General features: G+C 32.6%; 1 protein-coding gene and 1 long non-coding RNA gene across 3 annotated transcripts; both read right to left on the bottom strand.

The window, feature by feature from the left end:
• Positions 1 to 1,035: 1,035 nt before the first annotated feature.
• On the bottom strand, positions 1,036 to 2,393 carry LOC112526782 (F-box/kelch-repeat protein At3g23880-like). 2 transcript variants are annotated; one of them, XM_025137201.1, is made up of 2 exons: positions 1,992 to 2,393; positions 1,036 to 1,883 (listed from the first exon to the last, which is right to left on the bottom strand). In XM_025137201.1, the coding sequence occupies exons 1-2, from the start codon at positions 2,366 to 2,368 to the stop codon at positions 1,259 to 1,261; spliced, it is 1,002 nt and encodes a 333-aa protein (XP_024992969.1). In that variant the 5' UTR covers positions 2,369 to 2,393; the 3' UTR covers positions 1,036 to 1,258. The 2 variants fall into 2 exon arrangements, with proteins under 2 accessions (XP_024992969.1, XP_024992968.1); XM_025137200.1 differs by having other exon boundaries at positions 1,036 to 2,393.
• A 2,975-nt stretch (positions 2,394 to 5,368) lies between these two features.
• LOC112526783 lies at positions 5,369 to 9,455 on the bottom strand. Its single transcript, XR_003070648.1, has 3 exons — positions 9,378 to 9,455; positions 7,902 to 8,155; positions 5,369 to 5,802 (listed from the first exon to the last, which is right to left on the bottom strand). It is a non-coding gene; the product is annotated as an uncharacterized LOC112526783 (long non-coding RNA).
• Between the last annotated feature and the right edge of the window lie 13,809 nt (positions 9,456 to 23,264).

Below are 23,264 nucleotides of genomic sequence, written 5' to 3'. Positions count from 1 at the left end.
ATTCCTTCTTAAAACCCAAATTCGATTTCTATCAAGGGTTTCACAAGGAACAAATCGAACAAAATGGAAAGACGAGAAACAAACCCAAATCCCGATTCCTTCTTAAAACCCAAATTCGATTTCTATCAAGGGTTTCACAAGGACATGAGAAAATCGAAGATGAGAAACAAATAAATCGATCGATTTGTTCAACGTATTGAACCGAAGAAAATCGGATATGAGAAACAAAGAAATCGATTGATTTCTTTAGCATCTATATAGGGTTTCACAGAGAACATATCAAACAAAATCGAAGATAGAAACAAACCCACATGATGAGGAACATGATTGATTTCTTCAACGTAATGAATTTCAAGATGGTAAGAGGACTCATCTCTTCAACGTATTGAACTAAAGACGATGAGAGGTTGCTTATGTTGGAGGAGGCGATGGGATTGATTAATTTGGTTCATTCCACCCAATTTGGAGTGGAATGGTTTTTTGACCTTTCTATAATGACTGATTACATTAATTGTAACCAAACATCATCAATCATTTCATTTTCATTCCTTTTTTAAACCAAACTAATACAATCAATATCATTCCCATTAATTATTGTCTAATACCCCCAACCAAACACCCCCTCAGATGGTTTTAGAACCATGAAAAGACAGACTTTTTTTTGTCAAACAAGATTCATCTCTTAATAATTCAAAAATTGTCTCTTAACAAAACTATTAAGAGGTAAACAAACAACCCCTAAAAAATGAACTTAGCAAACCCTAATTGGGCCTTTTGGGCCAAAAAGAGCCCACATATATCCACATGCTAAATTGCTAATTAGAAATCAGGCTTTTAACTCGACCAGTTAAAAGCCTAATTAGGTTTACTAAGAATCGGGCTTTTTTGAGTTAGTGCATGAAATAACAATCTACTTTCATAAATTTTCTTATTATAACATTGTACTTTCATTTTCGCTTCATATACTTTCGTTTTCGCTTTAGATACTTTCATATTATTTTACAGAAAGGCAGGTCTTAATAGAATAAGATGTACGCAGATTTTTCCTCCTACGAGCACAAACACAACTACATGATGGCCAAAAAAATTCACATAAAAACTCTATTAACTTGTAAAACATGTATCTTTTAACAATCTAAGTATCTACCCACAAAAATTTACACAATTCTGCATCCACAATTACCAATATGACAAGAACGAAAACCGTATGAACGAAAGAAAAGAGTGTATAGATTCTTGCCTCAGGGCGATTCCCGACTCAACCATGAAGCAAAGCTAAGCTAGCGGTATAACTAACCGCACGAAAAGTCCGAGCCAAACCACACGTTTCAAGATCCCGCATTTCCCCCTTAACCACATTATAAAGCATAAGCCGACCATCGTTCATCACCACCAAAATCTCATCATCATCTCTAATCAACAATGGTGGAATCGACAACCCAGGCTGCGAAACGACACAAACTTTCTTCCAAGAATCCACCACCCCATAATCGCTCATCGCCCATACATCCCATTTATCGCCATTACCTCCAAGATAATGAGCACACAACGATAAGCACTCGCCATTCATTGATGAAGCTAAGCATACTTGATCGTAATTAGGGACGACATTCTTCGGCAATTCAAGAACACGAAACCGTTCATCATCCAAATCGAAAGCCATAATCGTATGAGATACACCCCTAATTGCATCTTTAGAAGCCAACCAATTCACAGAACCATTCACAAACACATTACTAGACCAACCCTTGATCAAATAGCATGGAGCAATCAAATCTTCCAATTTCTTCCATGAATTAGTACTCAGAGAATAAACCAACACACAATTAAGCTTCAACGAATCAAAATAATAAGCAATCACAACGATCTTAAACTCGAAAATCCTGGAAACAAAACCAAACCCAACAACGTAATGCGAAAACCTATCAGACCCGTGAAGAGGATCATCGATTTTCCTGAATTTGTGAATACTAGGGTTGTAGAGAATTAACCTGCCGACGTTGGAGTAGTAATTGGTATCGAAGAAACAGATTAAGCCCTTGCTGGATCCGACAATTCGGAGGTAGCCATGAAGGTGTTTGTAAGGGATTTGGAATTTGAGGGTCTCTTGGAAGGTGATTGGGGAGCGGAGGGAGTAGAATTGGTGGATGTAATCGGTGGATTCGTAGTAGATGAGGAGGTGGTGGTCGGCGGCGTCGACGGCGGGGGAAGAGAGATGGAGTTTGGTGAAGGAAGGGTGAGAGATTAAGGGTGGAGAGGAAGTGCAGACGGATCTGAATTGAATTAGGGATTTGGTGGGAAGACGAGAAAGGATATCGAAGATAACATCTTGCGGGAGGTTGAAGATGAAGTGGGAAGGTCTTGACATGGTGAAGACTGCACACACAGAGAGAGAGAGTGCGTGAGAGAGAGAGAGAGAAGAGGGTGGGGTAGGCTTTGTTCTTTGGGTCTTACTCATATCAAAAACACTTATAAATTCACAAAATTGAAAATTAGTCGGTGTTGGATTGTTTATTTGAAATAACTTATGTTTTTTTTATAAAAGCATTTATTAATTTATTATAAGAAAAAGAGCTTAATTTTTTCAAAAACTTCTTATTATCGGTTTGGCACCGATATAAGTTGTTTATCCAAACACTCAAGAGTACTTATTACCGGTACTAATCGAAATAAATCAATAACTTGTTTTAATAAGTAATCTCAAACATCCCTTAATGTTGTTGAATGAATGGGGAATTGATAAGAATAGTGTTTATCAAATTTACTTTTTAGCCCTTTTAGGTAAAAAGTAAAATCTTTACGTAAAAAGTGGAGTCAATCGATAAACAGAGTGTTACTTTTTAGCTATTTTCTGATCGAAAATTACTTTTTAGCCGATCTTTACTCAGAAGGTTTACACAGAAAGTGGCTTTTTTCATAATCATTGTGCAGAAAGTGGTTTTCTGCATAAGGATTTCACTTTCTGCGTAACTGTTCCATTTTCTATGTAAGGATTCTTATTTGGTTTTTTAATTCTTTTGCCGAAAATAATCTTTGCGCATATGTGTAAGAATTGGCTAAAATTTGAATTTGGGGTAAAAAATGGCTTAAAGTGAAACATCCGATCAACTTTGTTCATTATGTAAGTTTCACTAAATAAATGCATATTTAAGGGACCTTCTTTTGAGAATTCTCCAAACTGTGAGATGTCTAAAAACCAATACATCATGTGTTATTTCATATGATATTTTTTTTTTCATATATAACTAGAATTTAATGTAATGATTAATATATATTTGTTTTAAACAATATGTTTGAGTTATATGTACCCGGTTAACAATATGAACACTTTTGAACCACAAGGGTGGTGTCTGATTGGTTTGAGTATCAGGAGGTCTCAGATTCAAATCCAATGAGAAATAAAAATCCCCTTTGTGGCCACGGAGGTTCAAATGCGGTGACTCCGGGCTATCTGCAAAACAAGTGGTCGCCCTGGGATTAGTCGGCTCGTATATCAGGTTGGATATCCAGGTTAATCAAAAAAATGAACACTTTTATCTTGTATGTGAAAGAAAAAATATACATAAAGATGTTTCACATTGTGAACCGAATATATGTTAATCAGTACATTAAATACTAGACTTATATGGAAAAAAATCATGTGAAACAAAACCTTAAGATAGTAGGTTTCACAAAATTCGGAGTTCTCAAATGATTAAGCCTTACAAGGAGGTTCAAATATGTGTGAATTATTAAAAAAACCATTTGAAGATGCATATGTGAAACCCATATGAATAAACTGTAATGTTGGTTCACATATGCATGTTTTTTTGCTAACTGTGGATGTTCGGTTCAGCTTGTTCACACCTTGACTAATCCCAAGGGACATAGAGCACAACTAGAAAATTCCTCAGTGGCCTTGCAGGACTCGAACCGGTGACCTCTGAAAAGAATCCCCAAGGCTCAAGTCTTATTAACAATTGAGCTAACCCTACATAAACTTTTTTTTTCCATTTTTTTAACGGATTCACATATGAACCTTCCATTAACCTATTCATCTTACCTTCTCACGATATTTAGTTTCCTCATTTAAATCACGCCCCCCACATATCTATTAATATAGATACTTAAGGGTTGTTCACCAAATTTGTAACAAGCATAGCTTACCGGAAAAAAATGACCAACTTCACTTATTTAGACATGGGATTTTAAAATCCATTCATGTGGGATTCTTTTTGCCCTAACCTACCCGTCTCCATCTTCTCCTCCATTTTTATCGCTCACCTCTGTCGCTCTCTCCCAGTCATCTTCGTCGCCGTCGCTTCCCCCCCCCCTCTTCGTCGCCGTCGCTTCCCCCCGAGGTCGTCTCCGTCGCCGTCGCTCCCCCCGAGGTCGTCTCCGTCGCCGTCGCTTCCCCCCGAGGTCGTCTCCGTCGCCGTCGCTTCCCCCCGAGGTCGTCGCCGTCGCTTTCCCTCGAGGTTGTCTCCATCGCCGTGGCTTTCTCCCACCGTCGTCTCCATCGCATCCTCCATTTTCATCCCTGACCATCTCCTCCAGCCTCCAACATCGCTGTCTCCTCCAGCCTCAAACATCGCCGGCTCCGTAGCTTTCTCCCACGGTGGCCGTCTCCGGCTCCGTCGCTTTCTCCCACCGTGGTCGTCTCCATCTCTGTCGCTTTCTCCCACCGTGTTCGTCTCCATCTTTGTCGCTTTCTCCCACCGTGTTCGTCTCCATCGCCGAAGACAGGTAATTTCTACTTACTTCGATTTCTGTTACGACTTCACAATACGATTAATGCTCCGATTTGTACTTCGATTTCTGCATATTGTACTTCAATTTCTACATATTTTGTGACGATTTGTACTTCATATGTTGTTCCGATTAATGTTCCGATTTGTACTTCATATGCTGTTACAAAAAAAAATCCAAATCCAAATCCTGCAAACCAAACACAGGAATGGATTTTAAATCCAATCCAATCCAAATCCCATGGAATCCAAATCCCTCCTGGGAATCCAAATCCCTCAGAAACATTCCTGCAAACCAAAAGCACCCTTACTTTGTCGGGTAACATCTTGGCCATCAAAATGGATGATTTGTAAGCATCTCTTACTCGATAATGTTATTCAGGTAAGAGTCTTTTTCTTCACTTATCGGGTAAGAACCTCGGTTGTTGTCATGCCTTTTACCATGTAAGATTATTGGTCCTTGTCATGCTCACCCGGTAAGGTAAGCGACCGGGTCAGTGTTTATCCAATAAGTGTTTAATAAACGACACCTTCAGGTTGTTTTGTAGATGTTGAATGATTTGGTGCAAATGATTAGGTTGTTAAAATGAATAAGATGCCCTATATGATTTATTACAAAAGGAAAAATCCGGAATGTTTGATAAATGTTCTGAATTGAGAGTCTCAAATTCAACATCGTAGGTAAAATGTTCTGAATAAGAGGCTCTGTATAATTTAGAGGAAACAAAGATACCACGAGATGTAGCATATGAGATGCAATGATATGAGGAAGAGATGCGTGAGATGAGCCGTGGATCGAAGGGCAGTCTAGGAAAAAAGCAACCTCTGAATGGTTTGGGTCGGTCAGATGAAATATAAGTCGGAGATTATTGGAACCATTCAAATGCCTTCATCTACTATGTGCGCATGTGTATGTATTCGACTAGAAACTCAAGAAAAGAAAAGGAGAACTTACGATCTCCTTGCTTTTCAAACCAAAACGAAATGCATTTTCTTCTTTTCAGGACACAATGCAGCAATATGCAGGTTTGTAAAGACCCAACATATGACCATCGATACACCGCATTGCAGTAACCTGCAAAAAGGAGCGCGAAGATTAGGCGCGTCCTATTGAACGTTAGAAATGGGGTCATTCTCATGGCTTTCAATTGTATAAATTCTTGTCTACTATTGTATCTACTGGGTATCTGTCTGGCGTACATTAGTCTTAGCTTTTCTTCTTATACTAGTAGTTGTCAGTACTGCGCTATGTGTTCTCGATGTTTGTTTAAGGGCAAAATGCAACGAAGTTTGTTTTAGTTTTAAGTTACTACTCCCTCCCCAAAATAATTGTCCACTTTTTTTATTTTAGGAGTAAACTACAATTTTGGTTCCTATGGTTTGTCAAAAATAACAGTTTGCATCCTTGCAGTTACGAAATCAAAAGGTGGCCATCATGGTTTGGAAAAGTGTATAGATTTGGTCCTCCCTCTAACGATCATAAAAATTCCGTTAAATGAAGGACATTTTTGTCCTTTCATCGATTTTTTTGTCTTTTACTGAATCAAAAACCACAATAACCAGAATCATATAATTGGTTTTGATTGGGTAAAAGACAAAAAAATTGATAAAAGAATGAAAATGTTCCTCATTTAACGGAGTTTTTTAACGGCTATTAGAATGAGGCACCAAATTTGGACCTTTTTGCAAACCACAATAGCCATCTTGTAATTTCAAAACTATAAGAATGAAAAGTGTTATTTTCGACAAACCATGCGGACCAAATTTGTAGTTTACTCTTATTTTACTTCGTTCTAAAATAAGTATCTACTTTCTTATTTTACCCTTAATTATGACACGGAGAAAATTCTTTTTCCCTCTATTATTAAAAGTAAAAGTGTCATTTAGTCAATTAAAAAGTGTAATAATTACACATTCCCAAAAAGACCAAATTATGTGTCGTTTCATTGTGGACATTTATTTTTGGATGGAGGGAGTATAACAAAGACTTCCTTTTTCTTAATCAATGTAATTTTAAATTTTCCCATCTAATGGAACAAAGTTCAGAAAATATTATACTTTTTACCCATTTTGACCGGTAGGCTGCTGATCTGTAACATTTGATGACATGAATGTCAAGTTAATGTCCACTTCGCCGTAAACCCTTTCATAAACTTTTCGTAAATGGGTATTCACGTCATCAAATGTTACACTAAGGGGCCGTTTGTAAGCGCTTACAGCAAGAGTCACTACCCTTACTTATCTTATTGGGTGACATTTCATCAAGATGGATTGTTGGTATGCGTCTTTTACCTAATAAGTGCTTACCGGGTAAGAGCCTTCTTTCTTACGTACCACGTAAGATTTTCAGTCCTTCCTATGCCTCTTACCTAAGATTCTCGGTCCTTGTCATGATCACTCGGAAAGGTCAATGACACCCAGTAACCGGTTGGTAAACGGACCCTTTTTTTGGTAACCGTGGGTGTTCGGATCAGCTTGTGCACACCTCAACTAATCCCATGGGGCCTGAAGATAACAGCCAGGAAAATCCTTGGTAACCCTAAGGAGACACGGAGACCTATGGGGAGGAGTCCTAAAGCCTAGCATTCATTTGCTGGTTTGAGCCACAATTATCTTTGACACTTATCACACCAACTTGTGTTTGCAGTATCCACGTTACATTACACAATAAGATCTTTCTTAATTCAGAATACTTTCTACCATTTCTCTAGGATCATAACCTTAAGCATTTGATATGTTAGAATCTCACATCTGCTAGACTTGGACCATTTCTCATCGGCTAGAACATAGTCAACATACCTACATTCTGAATTCCTAAATCAAAATCAGACTCCAATTGTGATACAGATGACTAACATATGTTGTAACTTCAATTCTTTAGTGAAATGACAATTAAAAATAACTCAATTCCATGATAACAGGATTTCAGTTTCCAACATACGACTCTAGAATCAACAAGCAAAAGTATATATGAGACAGTCGGATAGATAGAGGATCAGAATATACCAAAAGGTCATTGGCCCAACGGTACCCGGCTTACTGGTAGATACCAACCTTACCGGATGTCAAGGTTCCAAGCCTCACAAAAGATGCGGAGAGTGTGTGTGAGCATTTGCCTTACATAAATATCTTTCAAAGAAAAGGGAATATATATATACACACACACACACATACCTGGAAGAATGCATTAGCGCGAGCTTTACAGGGCCGCGTTCGAGTTCGGCCCACCTGAGAGTACACACGTTTATGCTGAAAACAAGATCTTCTTTGTAGAATCTGGCAGCTTTCGGTACATCTTTGGGGCAATTGCAGCATCCACCTGAACAAAGCCGCCCAATGTTCTGTAGAATGGAATTCAATTCCATTCCAAATCATACAAACCAAAGATTCCATATCCTTTCATGAAATCCAAATTGCTCAAAAGCATTCTGTTAAACCAAACGGGCCCTAATGGGTTAGATTTCAACATTGAATTTTTTAGAAGGTCATTCGACTAAATAGCCCATTTTACAAACTTTTTTCGTCAAAAAATTAAAATTCCATGTGCAAACAGAAGTAGAAATGGCATTTCACAAGGAACCAACAAGTAGATTCATGAATATGAATAAAAGAGTACAAATTGTGAGATTCCACGTTGGTTGGGGAGATGAACAACAAACAAAGGTTGCCTTATAAGAGACGGGATACAGGATACCTCCTCTTTCAGACGCGTTGTAAAACCGTGAGTCCATGTGTTGATAAAGAGAACAGTATCTGATACGGTTGGTTTGGGATATTACAAAATGTATGCTATAAACCATTCAAACAAACTAAAACCCAAAATCCCACAAGTTCCTAAACTTCGATCATTTTCCCCTCAAATTTAGACGATGAAAAAACTTGTCAAAACAATTATTAGTACCAAAAATACGTCAATTTTTTATAGAATCTAACTCAAAAATTAGATCGCTTCATTGCAAGAACACTTCTCATTGTCAACAAGATGAAAGCAAACGTTGTCACCGTATTGCAGAATAGGGTAGTCTCTAAAATCCTTCGTTCTTTGACACATATGCCCAATTATGTTGTATGTTCTGTTTATAGAATCATATGATCTTAATACCATCACAATGACCATTGATGAGCTGAACCGAAGTAGGGCTCTAACTGAGAATGTGTATACACCAAGTAGTAGCTTCTGGAATTCAAAATGTATATCGTGTGTTTGATGAAATCGACTGATTACTAGAATCACTTGGTTTTATACAGCCATTTGACAATATGTTTGATGGATTCCATCTCTATATCCATAGATTTCTTCCATTTTCACATTTTACGTTCTCCTCAATCCCGGATGGATCCATACTAATAGAAGAATTGAACATTACAAAGCATATGTTTGTCATTTCATCGAACAATTGCTAGAAGTTACTACTTGGTGAATACGCATTCTAAAATCAAAGCCCTACTTCAGCTCTCTGAATGTTCACTTCTAGTATATATCAATCCACGTTTGAGAAGACTGTAAATTGTGAAAAATGGAGGAAATCCATGGATTTAGAGGTCGAATCCGTCAATCACATAGTCAAATGATTATACAAAACACAAATTTAGCACACAATATACAGGAAACAGATAGACAGATAACCCCCAAATTGCAAGAGAACTTACCAGTAACAAGAGAGACCACCGGAAACTACGTTTTTTTCTCCTCCACAGATCGGGAATTTCAGATTTCAGTTTTCCGGCAACTTCTCCGATCTTCCCCAAAATAAAACTTATAACAATGGGCTTTTTTTTGGGCCTCTTATTTCATCTGTTATAATGGTTCTGGAATGGATCAAAACTTTATATTTATACTATATTATAAAATATTTGAAAAAAAAATTTAAAAATTATTTTTTTCATGAAGTATTATATATTGATGTATATTACTTAAAATTCAAGATTACAAATGAATTATGCATAAGTACAACTTATTAAAGCTTCATTTTTGAATTTATGTAACTAACTGCAAATAAACATAATCAAATAGAGAATAAACATTTTATTTTAAATATAAAAAATCTAAAATGTAATTAGGATAATCATTGAGTTGTAACAAAATACTTTATTATTATCTTTATAAAAAAATTATTATTAAACCAAAAAAATGAATTAAAGAATTATAGAAGAAGAAAAAAAGAGAAATATTAAATAGTTTGTTTCGTATTAATATCAACATTTTTTTTTCAATTTTTTTATGATATGTTCATATTTATATTTTATTATTATTTTCTCAAAACCACATAAAACCGTATTATAACATCAACCAAGACAAAAGAAAAATAAAAACGAAACATTAAAATCGAGATGTATCTTATTGCATTTTGCGAGTACCCTTTTAGTTTTCATTAAAAGAATTAAGTATCAGCAATTCTAATCGCACCCACACATAATCCATCCTTTATGTATTCATTGTAATTAAAATTCCTTCTGTATCAAAAAAAAAATTATAAAGTAGCATTGTCGTATTATGTATTTTGTCTATTAATGGTAGTGGGCTGGCAAAAGATTCTAGAACCATCTGTCAGCTCACTACCACTAAGGGGAAAAGCATTCTGTATAAGACAAAGCTACTGTACAATTTATTTGGTACAGAAGGAATTTCAATTACAGCTAACATCATGAAGCATATGTGATGAGGTATTTCAAAGTTGATTCAATGATTTAAGCCCAACAGAGAGACTTAAGCCTGTATTCCTCATGATCTGAACTTGAACTTGTGTATTTAAATAAAGTCGTCTCATCCTTTTGTCAACTAAGTTACACGTCTCATCCCCTTGCGGTCACGGGGGTTCAAATACGGTGACTCCGGGTTATCTGCAAAGCAAGTGGTCGCCCTGGGATTAGTCGGATCGCATAGCGGGTTAGATATCCAGGTTAATAAAAAAAATGAGAATCAAATCTTAAAAATTAGAAAAATTTATGAATTCAACTGAAAAACCGAAAAAAGTCCCTCTGAATACGATGGAATTCAGCTAAAAACACATCAAACTTAAAACGTAGTCTTGCGTCTTCTTTACAAAGTCGATTCTATTTGAGAAAATGTATTTCATTATTTAAGTAACATGTATCAATAAACAGTACTTCATGCATAAAAAATGATTTTTAAGAATTTTTGTCAAATATTTTATAATACAGATAGAATAGAGAATAAAATTCATTTATATCATAATTGGAATGGAGTGGAAAGTGGTAAAATTACCTATTATGGTTTGTATAAATGAAATGGAATTGTAGAGATAAAAAAATAAGAATACATATACAGATAAAAAGAAATAGAAATAATATGTTTCGAGATATATAACCGGTCGGAAATGAAGACTTCAACAAAACGACAACACGAATATAATTTTCTCGATCTGTTTGAAAGATATTGTACTCGGTATCACGTGAATTGAAAACTATATGGATTTTTTTTTTGTACGATACTTAGGGGTTGTTTACTTAGAAGATGTTTGGTTGGTTTTCCATTAAGTCATTTATGAATAAAGTTGTATTTGTGGATTAATACATCTGTATAAATTGAGAAAAAAATTTGTTTGCGACAGGTTTTTCATAGATGGAAGGATCATGATTTTTAATTTTGGAGAGGCGGGTTTCGGAAAATATAGTTTTATGCATAAAGCTCCTCCTAGAAGCTTTATGAACAAGTCATTTTTTATATCATTAAATCACTATCAAATAGTCATATATAGTGGAACGAATAAGCTATGAGTCTCATTAAGCTCATTAACCTGCCAACAAACATACCCTTGAACCTTAATGATCTTAATGGTTTGGACGATTTATTCGTTCAACCATACATGAGTGTTTTTTTACAGCTTAATCGTTAAGCCATTAAGATAAAATGGCTATATGGAATAAGTCAAGATCCCTCACCTGTTCCCAGTAAACCATATCAAACAAATTAATACCAGAAATGCCTGGAAATAATTCAACCCTCCCTCTTTGCCTCCTACAGACTGATCGATCTCATATATTTCATACAAATAAATTTATCTGGACAAATAACTGGAAAAAAGAAAGTAAACAACCTGTCACTCGTGACATTTATTACAATTAAGAAAGGTTCGACGAAGATGGTTTCCACTTGACTTACAGTTGTAGCTAAGAGTCATGGTTTAATAGTCTTTATCTGACTTATTCAACGTGGCATAATTCTATTTAAATACAGAATAACGATGGGTTTTGTATCTGTTTTCTTGTTTCGACATTTATAATTATTAAAATATATATAATATAAAAATTCGATTGTGTTAATAAAAAAATAAAACCTAGAAAATAAAAATTTTGGAGATATTTGTCTTTAAGTGGTTTTTTTTTAGTTTTTTTTAACTAGAAGGTTTTTGTGCAATGTATCGAGATATATCTTGATTTTTATGTTTCATTTTATTCTTTGTCTTTTTTTTATGTTATTATATAATTTTATGTAGTTTTGAGAAAACGACAGTGTTTTTATTTTTGAATAAAATATAATTTTGAAGATATTATAAAAAATTAGAAAATATATATTGATATTAATATCAAATTAATAATTCAAAAGTTATCATTTTTCTGTAATTTTTTTAATTAAATTTTTTAATATAATTTAATTTAAGTTTAATAACAAACTTTTTTATTTTTGTTTGAAAATCTAACTTTTTATGAAAATAATAATTTTAAGTATTTTATTATGACTTCATGTTTATCCTAATTATATTTTATATTTAAATGATATGTTTATCATATATTTAATTATGTTTATCTACAACTGGTTACAAATTTTAAACATGAAATTTTAATAAGTTATACCTATGCGCAATCTACTTGTAATCTTGAATTTTAAGTAATATGCATCAATAAGCAATATTTTATTTTATGCATAAAAGATGGTTTTTAAGAGGTTTTGTCAAATGTTTTATAATATAATATAAATATTTTGCAAACCAATAAGATGTGTTAATATTTTATTTAGAGTTTTCTTAAAATGTATTAAAATGATAAAATTATAAAATATTGTAATTGTGAAAATATATGTATAACTCCCAGATCAATTTTCAAAAGAGCCCTTGAAGAAAAATGACAAGTTTTTAACATATAAATTGTTAAAGTCTAGCCGACCGGGAACTCCAACACGCCCACTCCAACACAGACTGAATGGATACAAATTGTCTAAAAGTGTCGAGAGAGGACTAACCGAGTGTCGTATCCCTAAAGTGACAGACATTGACTTTGATATCATGTGAGAATATTTGGAACACCCATATCACAATCCAAAAATGCATATGAGAAGAAAGAGGATATTCCAACATATATACAGGAGAAATGATCTAATTCTAGCCGATGTGAGACTCCAACATTAATAATATATAATTAAGGGCAAATTACATGAACAAGTAACGTACTTTAACTTTACATTTGTTTAATCTAAAATTAGTTTTTTTTTCCAATTTAAAATTAGTCTTCAACCAGTTACTCGGGTACTTAAATGTTTAAAACTTTACATTTTAGGTACCAAAATGAAAGTTTTGAAAATAAATTACCAAAAATAGAAATCAAGTTAAAATATGTTATTTTAAAATTCTGAAGATGCTCTACATTTGTTTCGCATAATGTTTTCTAAAATACTGAAATCTGAAAGAAATTGGAATGAAATGTTATCATGTTTGACCAAATGTTTGGTTGTCGGAAAATGAAATGTAATCTCTCAAATGAATTGTAATATGTCTGTTTGGTTTACAAAAGAATTGGAACGGAATAATGAAAATGATAAAAATACCGTTTCTTTAATATTTTTTAAAATTATAAATAACTATAAAATTAACATTTAATGTGACAAAAATATGTAAATAACCACTTATTAAATCATATATAAACATAAAACATGTAAAAGACTGATATATAATCATAAACCAAACCATTCATACACGTTACCACATTAAATACATACATAAATATTGTTATCAAACTAGTCTTACACATGGTTATAGGTTGCAGAACCATAACATCGAAGCAATAAATACCAAAAACATTGTTTTAAAGCAAATCGGTCGTTGGTCCAACATAAACCAGATCCAAGAATAAGTACCAGATGTGTACTCCAAACAATAATTACCACCAACCAAATTTACAGTTTTCAAAACAAACCAATCATTGTTTCAAGCATATCACATAACTTTTAAAATATCTTCCATTCATCTTAAGATGTGATGTGCAAATAGTATCATTCTCATTAACATACTATGTAATATGGGTGTTCATGGGTTGGGTTGATCGGGTTGAAGACATTTGAACAACTTAACTCAATGCTTGGGGTTTGAAAAATCTTAACTCAACCCAAACCGTACGGGTTGGTCGGGTTGATACTTTAGTGCATTAAAATATTCTTGTAACCTTGAATACGTTATTTATCTGCTCATAATTTTTTTCATCGTCAACCATTTGATATAACTTATCATACTTCTTACATACATCACATTCAATTATTTATCTCAATTTACATATATATGTTCACAGTTACTGAACATATATACGAATGTGTTATATAGAGATGTGAATAGATTGAAAATATGTATATATGAAGAACATACGTGATAGAGTAATTATCTAATGTATATATTAATATAAATTCAACAATCATATTAAATCCAAGAAGTAAAAGGATATCGGGTTCATCGGGTTGTGTTGGGTTCAAATAATAGTAACCCAATATCAACCCAATACCTACGGTTTCAAAATTTTACAACTCGATTAGACATCGGGTTGTTTTGGATTGAGTAATTTTGAGTTGGGTTGGGTTGAGTTGATCGGGTTTTTGAGCACCCCTACTATGTAATATTGACTATCGATCCACATTTAACAAAGAATATCAAATACATAGCAAAATAGAAAACGTGAACCCATATCGATTAAACTAGTGAAGGAGACTGAACAAAATCGACATCCAAAATCGTACATTTGTATAGCAAGTTGTGAAGCATTCGTATAGCAAATCTTGAAAGAGGCTCAACAAAATCGACTTCAAATCAGTGAAGGAGACTCGACAAAATCGGCATCAAATCAGTGAAGGAGACTCGACGAAATCGGCATCAAATCAGTGAATGACATCCAACAAAATCGACTTCAAATCAGTGGAGACTCAACAAAATAGACTTCAAATAAGTGGACTTAACAAAATCGACTTCAAATCAGTGAAGGAGACTCAACAAAATTGAAATCAAATCAGCAAAGGAGACTCAACAAAATCGACTTCAGATAAGTGAAAGAGACTCAACAAAATCGACTTCAAAAATCATACATTCGTATATCAAATCTCGAAGGAGGCTCAACAAAATCGAGTTGAAAACCGTACATTCATATAGCAAATCGTGAAAGAGATTCAACAAAGTCGACTTCAAAATCGTAAATTCATACAGCAAATCACGAAGCATTCATATAGCAAATCGTACATTCAAAATCGTGAAACATTCATATAGAAAATCATACACAAAATCGACTTCATACTAGCAAAATCGTAAACAAAATCAATTGGGAGACCATTCATACCACAAATTGTGAAGGGGACTCGACGGTAGATAGGGTTACGATGATGTAATTGTGAGAGAGTCTTGAGAAGACTGGTCGTGAGAGAGTCCAGACACAATAACGGCCACGGTATTATGATTTAATGGGGGTATTTTTGTCATTTTTAAAATATTGATCGGAATGGAGTTCAAATATCTTTTATAAAGGAATGATGAGATCCACATCTGACTTCATTTAATGGATAAACCAAACGTCGAAATGAAATTTAATCAATAAAATTGGTCATTCCAATTCCATCAGATTTCGTTGAAACCGACGAACCAAACTCCCAGTAATAATTCAAAAGGAATGATTTTTACTTATGAGTTGTTTTGTTTACCTCTTAATAGTTCCATTAAGAAGCAATCTCTAAATCGTTAAGAGGTGAATCTTGTTTGACAAAAAAAAAATCTACCTTTTAATGGTTTTAAAATCCTCTAAATGATTTTGTATCTTGGGCCTCTCTTAACCATTAAGAGCCCTAATTTCATCGTAAAAAATTATCAAACAATTATATTTTGTTTTACACTATATCATAAGAGCCTCTTAATCATTCTGACCACTTAATGATTTTGCACAAAACCATTCAGCAACTGACAAACAGCCCCTTAGTGGGTCAAAACAAATCAGGTAATCAACATTTTTTAAATATATTTTTAGACCATGTTAACATGTTTAATTTATCTGATCAAATTTTAGATCTTGTTTGTTTCTTTGTTTTTGAAAGACAACAACATTTATTAAGAAAAAATCAGTAAAATATAAGTAACAGAAACGAAAGCACGATGCTGTTTTATTCATTTTACGCATTAAAAAAACAGAGTAAACTACGTTTCGTCCCTATAGTTTGTTAAATCGTTCAATATGGCTGTGATTTTGAAATTACAATTTTCATTTTTATTTGTTTGCATTTCATTTTAATTTTCGTTAATGAAGCTAAGAGTTATTTGTTTACCTCTTAATAGTTTCATTAAGAAGCAATGTCTCAATCGTTAAAAAATGAATCTTGTTTGGCAAAAAAAAATATTTCTCTTAATGGTTCTAAAACTCTCTGAATAATTTTGTATCATGCACTACCCTTAACCATTCAACGTTCTAATTTCGTTGCAAATAATTATCAAACAGTTATATTTCATTTTGCACTATATCATGAGAGTCTCATAATCATTCTGATCACTTAATCATTCTACACCAAACCATTCAGTAAGACAGTAACTAGTCAACTACTAAATATCCCCTAACTTCTACATTTAAGTGTAAGAGATAAAAGCAATAATAAATCGTAAATCACATAAACAAAAACAAAAAACGTAAATAAATTGTACATTATAAAGACCAAAATAAAAATTAATTATAAATCATTATAAGGGTATTCGCGCAATATAGCGAGATACATCTTGATTTTAATATTATTTTTTATCTCAGTCGATGTTATAATATGATCTTATGTGATTTTAAAAAGGTGATGATCTTTTTATTTTTGAATAAAATATAAATTTGAAGATATAATAAAAAACTGACAAAAATATATCGATATTAGTATCAAATTAACTATTTAAAATTTCTCATTTTTGTGTAGTTTTTTAATTCAATTTTTTATTATAATTTAATTTATATTCAATAACGAAGTAATTTTTATTTGATTTAATAATATAATTTTTTTATAAAGATAATAATTAATTATTTTGTTAGAACTCGCTAATTATCCTAATTAAATTTTAGATTTTTTATATTTTAAAATGAGATTTTTATCTTATATTTGATTATGTTTATCTATAGTTAGTTACACGAATTCAAGCATGAAGCTTTAATAATTTGTACTTATGCATAATTCACTTGTATTCTTGAATTTTAAGTAATATACATCAATATACAGTATTTTATATATAAAAAATAATTTTTAATAATTTTTATCACATAATTTTTATCACATGTTTTATAATATAGTATAGATCAGAATAAAAATCATAACCTTAAAAAAAACAGATACAAACGAAAATAGAACAAAAGGGCAAAAGCGTAATTTACTCTATTTCTTTTAACAGAATCGAAACATTTGGTGTTAAAATATACGAAAAGTGAGGTGGCATGCGGGTCCCACTGCAACACCTTGACCATGTGGTGTGGCCACTGGCCAAGTTAACCATCCCTCAACCACCACTAGTTTTCCGTGGGACCCATTATCCACTTCTTTTTTCTCTTTTAAGTAATCATAGTTTTCTATTAATAAAAAGATTTAAATGCATTAAAAATGTTGGGTTCATGTGAAATTATATTTTTACATTTGAAACTTTATAGCAAAATATTGTCAATGTAAAAAAATTCAAAGATTTACAGCAAAAACATTATAAAAGTTGTTTTCACAGTATTCTACTGTGAAGTTTCAAATGTAAAAAAGTTGTCTCATTCTAAATTTGTATTAAAATGTAACAACGTTTGTATTGGTTTATAAAATATTAATGATAATGTTACGAAATTTTCTCTTTAATGTAACAAATTTCACAATCTATTTAACAAAGTTCGAAAAAATAGTTTACATGGTCGTTTACCAAACACTTACTGGATGAGTGAGTGTCATTTACCTTTCGGACAAGGTTCTAAATGATGTGAGACGTGGTGTGGCCGTAAGGTCAAATCTCAAGTCTTACAAGTTTCGACGAGGCCGCAACGTTTTTCAGTGCGTGCCCTAAAGCAGCATATATATACAGACAGTCACACACACCTGTATATGTTAGTGTTTCGTTTATAGTAATAAAACTAAAAAAATATATAAAGCTTATAGAAAATGATATCAAAAGGTAAAAATCGAGATTAGATCTCTTGAATCTCTATTCGTTACTTTTTTCAATTTTCAAAGAATTCGTATTCGACTTTTTCGTGTGAGATAATGTGAATAAGTATTTACCTATTTAAGGTTTTAGGCCATAACATGTCATAACGTGTCGTAACGCGCCATAACGCGTTACTATGCAAACCAAGCGTTAGAGTGAAGTCATAGTGGTTAACGTGGCGACGAACCCAAGCCTTGGTGCCATAACGAGACCATAACGAGTTATTTAGAACCATGCTTTCAGGTGAGCATGACAAGAACCCAAAATCTTACCCAGTAAGAGGTATAACAAGGACCCGGGAATTTTACCTGATAATTCAGGGTATATATTCTTACACGATAAGTGCTTACCGGGTAAAAGTTGTCTACTAACAATCTATTTTGATAGCTGGGAATGTTATACGATAAGGTAAGTGAGGGTAACGCTCGCTCTTGCTGGTAATTTCCAGTAAGCATGTGGTAAACGACCCTTTTAATATAACATTTAGTGACGTGAATGTCAAGTTTATCGTTCTGCTTGCCATAACTATTTCGTAAGCATTTCATAAACCTTTCATGAATAGGATTTCATAACGGGGGATGTTACTCAAACCGGGGCCGGGGATCCTTGGTAGAATCAAACTAAATGATGCTATTTATGGGGTTTGACCGAGGATTACTAGAGATTTGACCGGGACGGGATGATAATCCTGTAACCGCCGGAGACCGGGGCCGAGGGACATTACTACAAACCGGGGCCGAGGATTACAAAACCCTCTCAAAGACCAAAACGAAAAGGGTTTCCGAGATCTTTAGGAAGAAAGTATAAAATTTTATGGTTTTTTGGAAAATGAGACATTTTGACTATTTGGAGAAGAAGGTATTAATAATGCCAACCGGGGTGCAAAGGGGTCACGTAGGTAAGTGATCTTAAATGAGTTTTTAATTAAATTCATGAACTCCTGACTTTTATAAGGAAAAATGGGTTTATATTCATTTTAAGGTTTTTTTCCAGGATACATATTTTTCTTTTCTATATACTATATTATAAAATATTTGACAACAGCTATTAAAAACCATTTTTATGCATGGAGTATTGTTTATTAATACATATTATTTAAAATTCAATACTCCAAGTAATTTTGCATATGTACAACTTATTAAAACTCCATTTTTAAATTCGTGTAACTAACTACAAAAATAATAATCAAATACAAGATAAATATTTATTTTAAATATAGAAAATTAAAATATAATTAAGATAATCATTGAGTTTTAACAAAATATTTAATTATTATCATTAAAAAAATTATATTATTAAACATAAATTAAATTACTTCGTTACGTTAAATTAAATTATAAAAAAATTCTTTTTTTGCGAGCCTTATTTGAGGTGTTGAGCTAAAGTGGATAAAAGTTCTTTAAATTTTAATGTTAGTATTTTCTTTTAATGATATTATATATATATATATATAAATTAAAATTAATATATATATATATACATATATCGGGCCGGGCCAGCCGGTGATCACCGCCCCCGTCCACATATCTGTTAAAATCGCTGAATATGTCCCCGAACCCGACCCGAAAATTTCGGTTTTTTTTTTTGCCATCTCTAAGGACCACTGCCATCTCCGAACAAGACTTTTCCTAAGTGATGGAGTTAGGCCGAAACGTTTGTGCTGAATGGACCAGTAAGGCTTATATGGACTTAGAATGGAATATTTCTTTTTCTTCAAGTTTTAAAGAAAAGATACGAAACATAAGTAACGTATCTGACCACAAATTAGTATTCTTTCGAATTAATGGACGAGGCTCGATCGAGATAATGCTTTGAAAAGAACGACAAGCAAAAAAGACAAATATAAGGTGACGTTTGTTTGTTAAGAGGTTATTGTACTTTGTGTGTAATCTTAGGCCTTGTTTGTTTTTTTTTTTTTTTGAAAAACTCTCTTATTAGCCTCTTATGTCTGATTCATTAATAGGTAGGGTCATTCACACTGGGTTTTTTTTTTCTTTCTAATTTTTCAAATGCATTTATATCTTATTGTCACTTTATTTGGTAAGAGATAAACCAACATCTTATTTGCCTCTTATTGTTCTCGAAACCTTTAACAACGACGTTTCTCAATTGATTAACCTTAATCGATTATTTCTCTTAATGTGCTGTATTTTATAAGGATTTAAATGTATTACATACTTTTAATGACATATTTTCTTTTAAATGAGTGCTAATTATATAATTTAAATATAAATTTCGTAATGATGATGAATAAACATGTGAAATTGTATAAATTTATCTATAAATTCAACATTATAATTTTCTAGTCGATAAAATAGACAATTTAAACAAATTTAAACAGTAATAGTTTACAAAAACAAACAGTCTTATTGATTCAAATTTCAAATTTCGTATTTCAGCACCATCTCTTATTAATCAAAAGTGGAATAAGACTTCAGATTTTATAGGACCAAACAACAAAGTGATAAGATGTTCTTGGGCGTTTTAACGAGTTTAATAAAACATTTTTAAAGTAAAACACCGTATTAACTTACATAATACTTTTAAGAAGTGTCCTATAAACACATTTTTTTATAAGACACTTGTTTTTATAAGACATTTTTTAAATAATGTCTTATAAAACAATCAATACGACGTTTTATTTTAAAAAAGTGTTCCAAAAACACCCTATAAACTTATTACAACAGTCTTAAATAGGAAGTCTTATTGTTTGATCATATAAACTTAAGTCTTATAAAATAGTCTATTGGAATATTTATACATTTTTGACGTTTTGTTAACTTAGTTTTGTTGCAGTGGTAAGAGTCGTCGCCCTCACTTACCGGGTAAGACTCTTGATCTTTGTCTCGCTCTTACCGGGTAAGACTCTTGATCCTTGTCTCGCTCTTACCGAGTAAGATTCTTGGTCCTTACTATATTCATCCCGTGTGGTAATATTACATGGTAAGCGCTTACTCAAGTAAGCGTTTGGTAAACGGCCCCTAACTTTCAGATATATTTTAACAGGTTAATGATTATACAAATCATCAGTCAGAATCCAATGATCAGATGAATTTTGGGTCTTAAAAGAAAGTATGCAACAAATTCGATTCGATTCTATTCAATTTGTAATTTTAGGTACAGAACTAGTACTTAGTACCTACTATCTTTATCGCATAACAAACGTAACATCCGACATTTATATATGACTAGAAGTGTGATAGAATATGAAAGAATAACGTACACTTTAAAGGAAAAACATTATACGTAAGTGCAACCTGGGAAAAAGCTGTTTAACGCAATAAAAGCGTTTTTTACAAAAAAACGTTTTACACATAAATAATAATGCAAAAATGTAAAACTCTGAAGAAAACGAGAAACAATACATCAATATAGAATGATTTATTGATTTGACTGATCTGTTTTTCCAAGCCCACCATGGGCGGTGTCCAATTGGTCTGAGCATCGGCTACAAAGGTCAAAAGTGTCTGGAGGTCCCATGTGTCGAATCCAATGAGAAATAAAAATACTCTTGTGGCCACGGAGGTTCAAATGCGGTGACTCCAGGCTACCTGCGAAACGGCTGCATTACTAGAAAACAAAGTATCAGCGACGAAAAAAAATCCCTCCCTGATTCTACGTAACCCATAACTGTTATGCACTAATGATATGTGGTTAATGTTTCATAATATTATATTATTAGCTAAGGGTTTAAACAAGAACGATGTCGTTTTACGAGAAAATAAGAACATCTGAAACAAACAACCATCACATGTAGTAAATTGGTGATGCACACATGATAGGTAACAAAATCAAGTCGTCTGCACACTATTACGTTCTCATAGAATATCATATATGATGGTTGCATGTTCATATATTTTTGCATTTTCTTAATAAAACAATGTTCTCGCTTGAAACTCCACCGATAATTATCTGAATAAATAATAAGATAAGTATAAATCAAAATTTTAAGTGGGGAATTCCGTCGTCTTTGGTATGCAAATTTCAAGCTGATTGGTTTGAGCTTGGCTTCAAAGGTCAAAAGTATCAGGAGGTCCCAAGTTCAAATCCAATAAGGAATACAAATCTTCATGTGACTACGGAGGTTCAAATGCGGTGACTCCGGGCTATCTGCAAAGCAGGTGTTGTCATGAGATTAGTCGACTTGCATATCGGGTTGAATATCCAGATTAATAAAAAAAATCAAGCTGATACTGTTTTGATATAAAGTTATATGACTATTTTTCAAGAGAAATTGACTGAAGCAGTTAATCTCCCAAATCAAGTTCATTTTTTTATCCATTTTTTAAGCCAAATCCTCATTTTAGCCGGAGTTTACACAAATAGATTATGCATTTGTGTAAAGCCTATTTTCAACCTTCAATTTTTTTTTTCTTTATGCTAATATGGATCCTTAAGCAAATTTGAGGGACACTTTTTTAATCTGAAAACCATTTTACACGAATGCGTTAGACATTTAAGGGTTGTTTGACAGTTATTGAATGATTTGGTGCATAATCATTAAGTGGTCAGAATGATTAAGAGGTTCTCATGATATAGTGCAAAATGAATATATAAATGTTTGGTAATTATTTTCAACAAAATTAGAGGGCTGAATGATTAAGGGGAACCCATGATATAAAATCATTCAGAAAGTTTTAGAACCATTAAGAGACAAATTTTTTTTATCAAACAAGATTCATTTCTTAACAATTCAAATGTTACCTATTAATAGAACTATTAAGAGATAAACAAACAACCATTTACATAAATGCTATCTAAATGGAAATTCAATTAAAAAGTGGTCAAAAAATGAATTTGACCAGAAAGATCGGAGAAATTGACTAGAATAGTCAATTATTACTTTATAACCGCTTTTTAAAGCAAATTCCCAAAATAACCACAGTTTATACAATTGGTTTAGTCAAATTGTGGTTATTTTGGAAATATGCTTTTTAAAAGATGATATAAAGTGAATTCAATTGAACGAGTAGTTACTTTAGTCAATTTCTCGGGAGATTGACCATTTGGTCAATTTCGTTTTTTAATTGCATTTTTTTATATTTTATTTACTAAAATAGTTTTAAATAAAATATAATTAATTACTCCATCTGTTTTAAATTAAATATTTTTATTTTTATTTTTATTTGTTCCAAAATAA

The sequence above is a fragment of the Cynara cardunculus genome (assembly GCF_001531365.2).
Source record: "Cynara cardunculus var. scolymus isolate 2C chromosome LG 14, CcrdV1, whole genome shotgun sequence".
Classification (NCBI taxonomy): Eukaryota; Viridiplantae; Streptophyta; class Magnoliopsida; order Asterales; family Asteraceae; genus Cynara; species Cynara cardunculus.
The sequence above is the reverse complement of the archived record's forward strand: the minus strand, read 5'-3'. Positions and strand labels throughout refer to the sequence as shown.